The sequence below is a fragment of the Globicephala melas genome, chromosome 17 (assembly GCF_963455315.2).
Source record: "Globicephala melas chromosome 17, mGloMel1.2, whole genome shotgun sequence".
NCBI classification, from domain to species: Eukaryota; Metazoa; Chordata; class Mammalia; order Artiodactyla; family Delphinidae; genus Globicephala; species Globicephala melas.
Window position 1 is genome coordinate 70,808,534 of NC_083330.1, and position 13,060 is coordinate 70,821,593.

Genomic DNA, 13,060 nt, shown 5'->3' on the forward strand with positions numbered 1-13,060 from the left:
GGGTTCTTTACAAGAAGTTCTAACTAAAGGGAAAGTTGTAAGTTCAGTTTCTTTTGTTCTTTTCCATAGTAAAGGAATTTAGATATACCCTGATCTCAGTTTTTGTTTATCTTTGAAGAACACATTTCCTTCTTAATGTAGGATACTCCTGTACTCTTTGGCTAGCTTTGTCATATTACATATTTACCAAGATTTGCTCTGAGAAGTGGAAAGTAAGTTTTTGTACAAAGCTCCAAAGATTGGTTTGTTGAAATATACTACAGAGATGGAAACTGTCGGAGCCCTCAATTACTTGGCCAACTGTTTCCCTAGCTGGGTGTTAAATCTCCTTTTGAAGATAAAGGGTTTTTTGTCAGCTAGAGTTTTTGGTAGACTGTGTTTTAAATAGGACTCTTAAAACGCATTTGTGCTTTAGTACTTTACCTTCTCAGTTACGCTATAAATTTTGCATGCTCTGATTTGCCCTATGCCCTTCTTCCTCTATCTTAATCATAATCCTGAAATTTATCTTTGACCATTACATAATTCTCTCTTCCCCCCAAACACATTAATTGTGCAAAATAATTATCAATATAATAGTCAGTACCATGGTGTGGATTCAAGAGGAAAGTTGTTGTTCACATGCTTTTTTAAACAATTACATCTGGAGAAAATGTGATTCCTTTTGTAATTCTTAACAGTTCTACGGACATTATCATAGAGGACCTTTAGTCAGTATTTTATCTATTAAACAAAAAAGGAAATCACATACTATTTCAGTTTTCAGTTCTGCCTCATCTAATTTCTTACCTCCGGAGATGGGGACACTGGAGCGCTGTGTACTCCCTTCCAAGACCACCCCTGAGTGCACTTGAAGAAGGTCTGTGGCACGCAGCATCTGGTCATATGGTCTTAGAAGTAGGGATGAACCATACGTTATGTCCTAATGGTGGTGGGGACAGAGGTGTGAGTACTTTTTTTTTTCCTGTTTTCCTGTTGCAGCTCTGGTTTCTGTGTCATACAGTGGATCCTTTCTTATTTGTTTTGCAAACTAAGCCAACATCAGATGAAATGAATAGAGAATTGTATTTCCTTATTTTAATGTTTGTGGTATTTTTTTTTCATAGGAGGATTCCAAAAGGTTTTCAAATGCAATCTTGCAGGATTAGATTTTCTAAAAGCCATGATTATTCTGTATTTTATTGCTCTTGTCCTTGTGTAACTCTATTGAGTAATATTTTTTTTCAGTTAAGTATGATAGTATACTGTAAAGTCTATGTATAAATCTGTAAATTGACTGTAAGTAGGACAATGCCTAATATATTTTTTTCCTTTAAAATTGTGATAGTGGGGGAAAAATGTGTTGAGTACAGACTGATCACTAGTTGATGCAGCAAAATGCTGTTTTTTCTCTACAGAGAGTATCTCAGAGTAGTGTTTTGTTTTGTTTTGTTTTGTTTTTTTTGTTACGCGGGCCTCTCACTGTTGTGGCCTCTCCTGTTGCGGGGCACAGGCTCCGGACACGCAGGCTCAGCGGCCATGGCTCACGGGCCCAGCCGCTCCGCGGCATGTGGGATCTTCCCGGACTGGGGCACGAACCCGTGTCCCCTGCATCGGCAGGCGGACTCTCAACCACTGCGCCACCAGGGAAACCCTCAGAGTAGTTTTGTGAAGTGTGCAGAGTTTTGTCCATGTTATGCCTTTTGTAGAGGCAAGTATTGCAATGCAGTGGAAAGACCATCTTTTAAAAAAGAATTGGAACTTTGATTCCATTTACTGCCTTTGTTGTCCTCTTTTCCATGAAGTTTATGTGCCTGGGAATAAAGAACAAGTAGTGAAATTGAGAATGAAAGGAGAGAACGTATAGAATTACATGCGGAAAGAATCATGTAATAAAATACTCCTCTAATGGATTAGAATCCTTTCAAAAGGAACACTTTCCTAAAGATAAGACTATTTTGTTCCCATTTTACTTTGACCCCTGTCTAATTAGTCACCAAACCCTTTTGCTGCTTCCTTTGTGCCGCCTTCTATGTTCCTTCCTTTCTAAGCTCTGGGTCATTAGAAAACGCCTTTTGGGTTTTCCATGCAGCGTCCTCCACAGTGAAACTTGCACTGTTCCATCTGCCTGTCATTGTCCTCCACTGTCTTCAGTGTATCCTTATAGTTCAGTCTACTTGTTCTTCAGGGGGAGCCCTCAGCTCAAATCCTATGTCCTTCACAAAACCTGCCTTCATTTGACCTGGGAGTGCTTTCTCTCTTCTCTCAACTTCTGTGGCCCTATGGCCATGTGGTCCATTTGACATTAGATGTCCCTTGTCCTCCAGTGTTGTCCAAATCTTGTTTTAAATTTCAATTTTTAAACCTTTGTCTTTTCAAGTAGATAGTTACCTTATTGATCCTCTGTGGCTCTTAACACAGTACCTTGTGCATGTGTTGAAGTGCAGGAATAACACCCGTATTACAGGCTTTATATATGGTGTCTATATGTGTGTGTATGGTATATGTAAATCTGCATATTAAGTGTTCAGTACTTGGGAGGGATATGTGTGAGTGGGACTGTAATATTACTAAATCTTTTAATTGTATGAAGTGAATGTCTTGTTCTGACACTAACTGAATGAATAACTTGACTTTTAATTTTAACCTTGAAGAGAATATATGTGACGCAGACTCTTTTTTTTTTTGTGGTACGCGGGCCTCTCACTGTTGTGGCCTCTCCCGTTGCGGAGCACAGGCTCCGGACGCGCAGGCTCAGCGGCCATGGCTCACGGGCCCAGCCGCTCCACGGCACGTGGGATCTTCCTGGAACGGGGCATGAACCCGTGTCCCCTGCATTGGCAGGCGGACCCTCAACCACTGCACCACTAGGGAAGCCCTGATGCAGACTCTTTTAAAGGGCTTTGGATACCATAGAGCTCGAGGTCTTGAAGTAGTGAATTTTTTAAATCTTCTAATAGAAAAACACGCTGTCTCTTTTCACCTTGATTACTGATAGCTTCCACTAGGCCTAAAAATAAAGCATGAATTGTTTAGAGTGATTCATTTGACACTGTCAGCTGTTCGCTGGAGAAATTACATTGTTCTGGCATTTATTTAGTATTTTGTGGTGGACAGTGTACTTTATCATTTTGATTTTTATAGCACATATCAACAGATATTAAATTCATTTTGTTTACCAGTGAACTTTGGGTCCAAATTCATTTAGTGAAGGAACATTTTTTGTGAATGTCTGCTATATTCCAGACACGCACAACAATGAACAAACCATATGGGCTTTATGTTGGAGTGACTCATCTTCAGGGGGGAAAGACAGACATGTGTATAAATAAGTACAATAATTTGTTATAGATACAATGATAGAAATATCATAAAGACCAAAATCCAGTAATCGTAGCCATTCCCATTGGAAAGTATGACACTTAGTAAGCCCTAAATATGCCAGAGAATTCCTAATGCATTACATGTTAGAATTAACAGAGATAATATAATTGTTTTGTAGAAGTTATAGATACTGTTAATTTCTCCTTTAATAGATCATGAGACAAACCTAATTCAAAATCATACAGTTGGTTCCCATCATAAGATCTAAACATTCTTCAACTTCATTATTTTTGTTTTAGAGGATAGCTTTTTCCCAAGTACACAGTGCCATGATGGTGTTTAATAATAGACATTAATATTGTAATTATTATTTTTTTAATAGTGTAATTATTAATAATTTAATACTGGAGATATTACTATTTCCAGTTAGATTTAAATTATCATTGGTAATATAGTTAGTTGAAAGCATAAGTAACTTATTTTAAAAGGGGTCTTAATTAATTATCCAAACTCCCAGACTTACAAAGCTGCATAGGAAAGCAAATGTCATCACAAACTAGGAGTCCTCACCGGTGGACCAACCACTTAGATTATTGGCCCCATTAAGCAGAATTCTCCCAGCATCCCTGTATGCCCATGTCCCCGATCCATGGCTTCTGTCAGCTCAGCCATGAGGTTTTCTGTGCAGCTACTCAAGTCCTTCTGTGAATGCCTGTTGGATCAGGACGGGTTGGAAATTATTTCTGACACCTCACCATGAAAGAAGGAGGACGATAGAGGTCGATACATTTCACTCCTGCCTGAGGCGAGGACTAGGAGATGCTGGTGAATCCACATGGTGTCTTGGGTGTCTTTAAAGAAGAAATGGTTAATTTAGGAGAGCAGAATTTACCAAAAAAAAAAAAATTTCCAAAAGGTTTTATATATATATATATATATATATATATATATATATAATGTTTTTAAAGTGGCTTCTATATTCCAGGCAATTTTTTATATTGATTTAGTACTCCTAACCCTGAGAGATGGGTAGGATTTTTCTGTTTCCTCACTAAGGCTCAGAGAGCATTATTGAACAGGTTGCCCCATGAGCCTGTGTGCACACCACTGTAATATGCAGCTTGGCACTTTTTTTTGGGTCATAATTTTTCTTTCCAGCTATGCCCCAGTTCCATTTTCCCATAGTTCACTTACCTACTTGAGACTTCCTGTTTCTCCTCCTGCTATATCATACGTAGGGTTCTAAATTCCATATGCTGCAGGAGGAGAATGGTGAATTACCTTGTCCTTTATGTGTTAGAATTAAATTTAAAGGAAGAATTCGTATTGCTTAGACCTGCCAGTTGCTTGAGGCTTTCTTGTGATATGCTTAGCCCCTTTTTCCTTTGGACAAGATGAGGTTGGGAAGCAGAAAACTGAGGAGTTTGTTGGAAGGGATCAGAAGCTAGGATGAGGAGGAATTAAAGGAATGCTTTAAGAAAACCATATAAGTTTATTTTCTTATTCAAACTATATGAAAATCTATATTTAGTAAACTAGCAATACAATACTTTAATAGTATCTTGTTTAAGCTGTTTGGCCTTGTCAGCAGAATTTGATAGGGATATTATCAAGTTCTCCATAGCTTTATATTTGATGTCAACACGTTAGCTAAGTTACAGTGTATTAGAACCTTCTGCTAATTAATTACAAGTAAAGTGAACTAGGCGCTTCCTGCACAGTAGGTAAAAGGATCTAAGCAGGAAGATCAGCTAGAAAATCGTCTCCTACAACATGAAGGACTATGTTCAGGTACCTGCAGCTGAACTCGAAAAGCCTTATGAACTGACTTCAGCAAGGGAGTCACCCACATTTCTGTGCCTCAGTAGGTCCAATGATTTTATTTTACTTGTTCTTGTGGTGTTTATAAGTACAGAATTGTCTTATTTAAAATAGAGTTCTTTTGTGATTACTGTTACCACTCACTTTCACCTTGTATTACCTTCAGTATGTTATCATTTTATAGAAACCTGAGTAAATTGAAGCTTTCAAATCTAGTTTCATCTGTCTTCTCTATAGTTGGTAAGTTTTCATGCATAGTAAGTGGTCAAGAAGTTGTTTTTGTTTTGTTTCATTTTGAACCTCCTGGAGAAGCTCACTGTGATTGTTTATTTCCCTCCATGGCAGTGCATTCCTCATCTGTTAGCCAGACTCATTCCTGCAGTCATGTTCATGGATAGTGGTTTGTGGAGAGCTAAAATGTTTAAAGTAATTTAGAAATTGTCTGGTACTTGAATTCAGAGTGGCAGTTACCCTTTAAAGTCATCAGATCTGCTTGGAATCTCAGCTCCTCTCCTTACCGGCTGTATGATATGGGACAAATGGGCCTCCCTTAGCCTCTGTTTTCTCGTTTATCACACAAAGGTGAAAATAGCACCTCAGAGAGCTGCCGTAGGAGTACATGAATGATGCTGTAAAGTACTTAGTGTAGTGCTGCACACATCACATTCAGAAAACAGCAGTTACCCCACTGGTTCTCCTCTTGTTATTGAAGGCTTGTTGTGAACCACATGTAAAATTTGTTGGAGTTTTAGATGATTAATTCTCAGCAAAGGTTGTCACGTTGTTGGCAATACTATCTCAAGGGCCCTCAAGCACCTCTGCTTACCCCGATTATAAGTACTTACAGCGTTACTAGTAATAACTACCATTTTATTGAATGCTTACTGTGTATTACACCCTTAATAAGAACTTTACATATAGTTTTATTTCATTTTCCCAATAAATATGAAGAAGGCGTTATTACACCCATTTAACTGATAAGGAAATGTAGGTAAAATAAGAGAAGGTAACGTGCCTTCCTAGGTGGACAGTGAGAGACCTTGGGTTCACCACGGTCTGTGTGACCCCGGAGCCCCTGCCCTTTAACCCCATGCTACCTATGTCTTTTTACTCATCTGTCTCTTCCAGTACACCTAAGCTTCCTGAAAGTGGGAACTGGATATTATGTGTATTTCAAGTCCCCAGTTTTTGGAAGCCTCTTTAAACTAAAAGCAGTGTATAATATCAGAAAGTATCAATGTGAGACATAATACCTTATTAAGAATTCTTTCTTACCTATTGAAAATTACATAATTTACCATTCTGACAGGAAACTTGAAGCTTTGGGACTTGTTTTTCAGTTCCATTCTCTCTTTGCCATAATAGCAATTTGAATTTACTATATTTGGCCTTGTGTTAGTGATAGCAGAGTATTCATACTAATCTTCTTACCAGGTTATAAGCTTCTTTCATCATTGCAGTTCCTAGCTCAGTGCCCTATATAAGTTAATCACTTGATACATATTTGATTTTAATTTATTTCAGTGTATTAATATTCATCTGAAGTATTTTTATATTAGGTATAGTTGACACAGAGATATGACTTTTGCTTACTTGGCTTTTACCCTTGTTTTTCTTTCTAGTAATCTAGCCTGTGTTTTGCTTTTGAACTTTAAAAAGAGTTCAGGTATTTTGGTGTTAGTCTGAAAAAAATTCCCTAATGGACTCTTTGGAATTTTTTCTATTAAAGTAGAAAACATCCTGAACAATGTATAACATTTTACATTATCAGCATGTAGTGCCTATGTATATATTGCTGAATTATTCACTATTTTTTTTAATAACAAGTTTATGAACTTCTCAAGGGCACGGATCTTGTCTCTTATACTTTCTTGTATCTGTGGCATCTAGCCACTGATGGTGGCTAGGGACATAGCAGGTGCAGATGAAATATTTGGATGTTGATTGATTTGACCACCAATATCTCTGGGTTTGTGGAAAGAGCATGAGGTTTCAGAGTTAGACATTGGATTCTCACCCAGCCATTGCTGTTGAGTAAGTTACTTGGTCAGTTCTGCTACAGTTTCCACTCTTGTAAAGTAGTAGTGATAAAATACCTAACAGATTTGCTGGAAATGTTAAATAATGTATGCACACTGCTTTATGATAACTAAAGATGCTGTACTTGTCTTAATTCTGTCTTGTTTTTATCAATGTAATGGCTCCATTCTATGACAAATCTGGACTCAGTCTTATATGTTTTGGCCTGTTGGGCACTTAACTTGACGTGGTATATGACTGCATGCATGAGTCATGTATACTTCATGAGCAGAGTGAGGTCTGGAGAAGTTGTCTGTTGAATAACATTACTCAATAAGATAATAGAAGTCTGCTTAAGTCTGCGTTCTCTTAACTTCTAGCTTAAGTGTTCTCTCATACCATATTTTGGTTTCTAAATACATACAAGTGCACACTTACACACAGACACACATACTCCAGTTTCATAAATCATGGGAAGAATTTTATAATGACTCAAGACCAACATTCCCATTAAGTTATTAGTTTGTAGGACAAGAAAATGGATCCCTCCTACTTACATAGTTCTTTCTAGAGAGTTGATGTGCCTTACCCAAGGTCATGTAGCCATTCAAGTGAAACAATTGGAATGAACCCAGGTCTTCTAATCCAAATCCTTGACCCTTTCCAAGATGCCAGCAACTGAAAATGTATAGAGCAGCCTTTGAGCATTTTTTGAAATTCCTGGACTTTCCCTTGATGTTGATTCTCCCTCACTCTTGTGGTTCCTTTGTATGATGCATCATATAGATACAGGTGTTAACTGTTTTCACCAGCTACACTAGGAGCGAACTGCCATTTTAAGACCATTGTAGCTGGAGCTGAGTGGATGGGGCTGGGCAGGAAAAGTGGGGGTGAGAGAGGTGGAGGTAGGGGTAGGGGCTGCAGAGAGTAGTAGGAAATGAGACCAGAAGGGAGGCAAGGTGGGGTACCAGTTGTGTATATGCTTTATAGGATGAATTGGGCAGGTTTTATGTGAATGTGCATGCATGTGTGTACACACACACATGCCCCAAAACATTTTGAACAGTTTGGTTTGAAACTTTGGAGTAATTAATTAGCATGTTCATTTTGACCTGGTGTCTTTGGGGAGGGGAGGAGAAATTTAACTTTTTCACTTCTTAAGTAATAATTGAATTTGCATGCCTTTTTCTATTTCTGGCTGTTTGAACTTTCCCCCTTTATTTTAAATAACCCATAAATATTCAGAAACTTGAATTTCTAGGTCAGTTTACAATACGATTAATCTCTGTACTTTGTGATTTTATTCTTTTTGAACAGGAGTGTGTTGCTGCTGTTCAGCTTTGCGTCCTCGCTACAAACGCCTGGTGGACAACATATTCCCTGAAGATCCAAAAGTAATTTGATCTACATCTACTGATCCTTCTCTTTGCTGACCCATCCTTCCCCCCTGCTGACCTCCCTAAAGGTTTCCCTAATTTCATTTCTCTACTTTTACTCCCAAATCTCATTATGTACACTACTATTTTTATACTACTCTGTTTTTTTTTAACCTTTAAATGATCCATGCTTGCTTGTCTGACTTTCAGATTCTTTTCTTAGATTAAAGCATAAATTCAGAATGATGGACGGATGATGTTCTTTAGTCTGTATAGTTCCTAAATTCAAGTAATACTCACTTACCAAAAATTTATGAACTAGTGTCAGATCATTTGTATGAAATGCCAAAAGAACACAACTGTGAATACAGACTTGGTCTTCTGCTCTCGCCAAGCTCCTAGACAAGTAAATTGGCAATTACAATATTGTGTGAAAGAATATGTTGTGATAGAGAAATAAGTACAGGGTACTGCTGGAGTAGGTAGGAATGATATCTAATCTGGGCTTGGGAGAAGAAAGACCTGAAGGAAATGAAATCTAGGCTAAGATCCAAAGAATAAATACGGTTGGCCACACAATTTTCAGAAGAGAATTGAGAAGTAAAGGGAGAATATTCCAGGCAGAGTTTGTTCTCTTTTTACTTAAGTGCTTTTTAATTTTTTATAAAAGTTACTTTATTGTGGAAGACGACTGGTTTCAAAGCAGTTGTCTTTGATTGATTTTGTTTGACACTATCTTAAATTTTCCAAGACTCCTTTAGTCTAGTGTTAACTGGATAGGGACAAAAAAGTGTTACATGGGTTTGACTTCCAGAAGTTGCTTTATTTTAAAATGTAGCCAACCCTAGAAACCTTTTGGTTATCTTGATATTAATTTATGAGATACACCTCATTTTTAATCAAATCTGATTTAAATATTCAGCAATTTGTAGGAGGCCTATCAATTAAATATTTTGGCTGCGAGATATCCTGGATAATTTATGGCATATAAATAACTGTAAGATATGGTACCTGCCTTTAAGAAGCTTTCCATCCATTTGACTGCTATAAAGCGAAAGCATACTAAATATTAAATCACAATGCATAAATCAGTAAGAAAAATGTTAAGTAAAACAGGTGGTAAAGTTTCTGCCTTTATATCAGGGAGGTATCACATGGGTTGGCAATCTCTGTGAAGCATTCTCAGAAGAAATGTAATTTGCTGAACTCTGAAGGATGTACACCATCTGGAGAAGCAGAGATTAGTCTCTTTGTTGCCGGCAAGAGAAGAATCATGGTAAAGTAAGAGATACCTTTGCGAACAAGAGCCTTCAAATGAAGGTGCCTATAGCCTAATTGAAGTGTAATGAGTGATAATTGTACACAATTCCCGATTGGAAGTTTCAGAAGTATCATTTAATAGACTGAATATTCAGATCATTTCCTTAAGGAATCTGGAACATACGATTACTGAAGATAGGTGGAGCGCAGATTAGGGAGGAATGTGAATGACAGACAAGGCACCTGCTTTATCCCCTGTAACTTACAGGCAGTGAGGGAGCTTTGAACACTTTTGATCATGGGAGTGGTGGCAGGTAAATTAGAGAATGGTTACAGAAAGAATCTTTATTTTTGCCAAGTATTTAGATAAGATTTACTTAAATAGCAATCTGTAAAATAAGGTTTAAGGAAAAGGAAAGATTTATATGAACCTTGCATACATATGGCAGCCATAAACCCAATTGACTACATTTCTTATTTTTAATTTATTAAACGAACAAATCTTGTGGTATATCCAAAACACGTCCAACAGTAGATACCGAGAGGGCAGAGGTCGACATGTCATAGTCTCTGCCTTCAAAGAGTGCTCTAATGAGGGGAACAAATAACCAAACCTTTTCTTATATTCTTATATAGAATAAAACATATTCTATTCCTTACATACTATATGCAGTTAGTTGAGCTATTTTTCTGTAAAGGAAGGTGTTAGAATAATCCATTGCTTGTGAAAGCATATTTAAATGCTTTTCCTAAATGGGGCATTTATTTAACTTTTTGAAAATTCTACATATCCAGAATGGTGATTAGCTCTTAAGAGGCTATATCCAGGAAGGTTCAGCATAAATATGGATTAATTACCAATCCAAAAAGGGGAAATGTGAAGCAGGCAACACTTAGAAATACAAAAAATAAGCATGAAAATATAAATATAACCTATTTCACTTTTTTTTATTTTTATTTTTAGGATGGCCTTGTTAAAGCTGATATGGAGAAATTGACATTTTATGCTGTGTCTGCTCCAGAGAAACTGGATCGAATTGGTTCTTACCTGGCAGAAAGGTTGAGCAGGGATGTTGTCAGACATCGTTCTGGGTAAGGAAACTAATTGCTGCTAATATAGTATCTTTGGAAAATTCTTCCTAGGTTAAATCATCCTATAAATTATTTTGCCATCTAGTCAGGGAAAGATAACATATGGAGAATAAAACATTGTAATATCATATAAGGAAATGTGTAATACCAAATAGATGCTGTAGCTTTTATTACTTTCCTGGTGGTCAGGTTTAAGAATAAACTCATGTTACTTAACAGAGTTGTTTAAGTATCCATTAATTTTTAAGACTTCCCTAATGGAAGTAGTAGAAATTGATTCCCTTAGTCTGTCAGCACAGTACTGTAATTTAAAAATCAGTCTCAAAATTGAAAACTATCAGAAATTCTGTTAACGAACGGATTTTTATCACAGCTCCAGTTTTACCTATCAGAGGAGCAATAAAAGAGAGCTATGTTAGGCTTAAGGTTCAGAATATGTAAGCATGCTGATTTGACCTGTGCTAGCTATACATCTACCTATAAATAAAAGTCTGCCATCTTAATCCATTCTCTGTGCTTGAACAGCAGTAACTTTGCAATTTGGTTTATAAATACTTTTCCATATTGTCATTTTATGATACTAGTTTCTTAGAGTATTCCTTTCTCCAAGTGCTATACTGGCTTTCTCTACTTCTGCATTGTTACCATTTAGAGCATTTGATACAAATGTGAGTCTTGATACAAGTAGTTTTTATAGTTGACTGTTCAAGCAAAGTTATCTGAAGTCTGAATTTTAATTTTTAGTACAAGCTTTAAAATCTGATGAATTATATGGTAAAATGTATGATACCTTTCCTTATAATATTGCTGATACTGTTTTATATACTCATATTTACAAATACAAATAGATTGTGTTAGAAATTTAGGCACATTTCTTATAATAACTTTTGGGTTGGATGCAAAGAAATGTGGTTAAAAGCCTGGAAAATGGAGAATATTTGTGTTTACAAAAAAATTCACATGAAGGTAATGTTAAAGAAGCTCTGGGAGAGTTTTTGGTGAGCAGGAGAAAATGGGATAGTACAGTATAGTTTCTGTATACTTCCACATGAGGATTATTTTATAATCTCAAGATCATTTGTGTTGTGTGAAGATTAGGATCTCACTTAGAAGCTGCTAAATTTGCCTTTCTGTGCTCTGTGCATTTAAGTAAACTTATTTTAATTATCCCTATGAAAGTGATTAGGAGAATTAAGAGAGCTAGAGATGTGCTGACATTATTTTTCTCTTATATTTAGGTATGTTTTAATTGCTATGGAGGCATTGGACCAACTTCTTATGGCCTGCCATTCTCAAAGCATCAAGCCATTTGTAGAGAGCTTTCTTCATATGGTAGCAAAGCTGCTGGAATCAGGGGAACCAAAGCTTCAAGTTCTTGGAACAAATTCTGTGAGTAAAACTATTCTCTCATTTTAAGTTTAATTAGCATAACTTGGATTAACTCTTTTTAGAGTGTCTATCTGGAAGAAGCAGATGTTCTGGTCAGGGCATTTGGACAACCAGTACAGTGGTAGATGATTAGAACATTTTGTCTCTAGTTTTTATTGTCGCTGCTTTTGAAATCTGGGATGTTAACCAATCATAAGGAACAACAGAAACTCAGTTGGCCATAAATGGAAGGCTTTTCTTTTCCCCCAGGCCTTCTTATACTACTTCTGAACTATTTCTGCTAACAGCACTCATTTTCTTTTATCCGGAACCATAGTTCGTTAAACATGTGTGGGGTTGGGGAAGGCATATCTAACAAAGAAAATAAAATACAGTGATAACCTTTCTCCTCTTGTCTTTAGTTTCATTGTATAACCTTCAGTCTTTCAGTTCCAACTTCATCTCTGAGGAAGCTTTCAGGCATTCAACCAATCTATATGTTCCCATCCAGATTTTTATCAACAAATAACAGAGTCATATACTACCTGCTATTGTTTATAGATAACTGTTTTGTGGTTAGGAAGTGTAGGGGGTGACTGACAGCATGGATTCTAGGGTTCGACTGCCTTTCTTTGAATTATGCCTGTGACACTTTCTAGCTGGGTATCTTGGGCAAGTTATTTAACCTCTCCTTGCCTTAGTTTTTCATCTGTGAAATGAAGATAATAATAGTACCGATCTTGGTACTCCTGTTGTGTGATATGAGTTAATACAAATAAAGTTCTTAGAGCAGTGTTTGGCACTGTTAGTTATTGTTGGTA

At 36.8% G+C, this 13,060-nt stretch overlaps 1 protein-coding gene across 3 annotated transcripts in view; it reads left to right on the plus strand.

Moving 5' to 3' along the window:
• Positions 1-13,060, plus strand: part of EFR3A (EFR3 homolog A) — a 171,663-nt gene that overhangs the window by 26,023 nt on the left and 132,580 nt on the right. For 2 of the 3 annotated variants that reach the window (XR_009559519.2, XM_030875824.2), the window contains exons 2-4: positions 8,461-8,537; positions 10,744-10,871; positions 12,110-12,260. Coding sequence is in view for 2 of the 3 variants with exons in the window: in XM_030875824.2 (XP_030731684.1) it covers positions 8,461-8,537; positions 10,744-10,871; positions 12,110-12,260 (356 nt within the window). In the remaining variant the exon portion in view is untranslated. Of the gene's footprint in view, positions 1-8,460; positions 8,609-10,743; positions 10,872-12,109; positions 12,261-13,060 lie in introns of all 3 variants that reach the window. The other variant, XM_060287200.1, reaches the window with a different exon arrangement.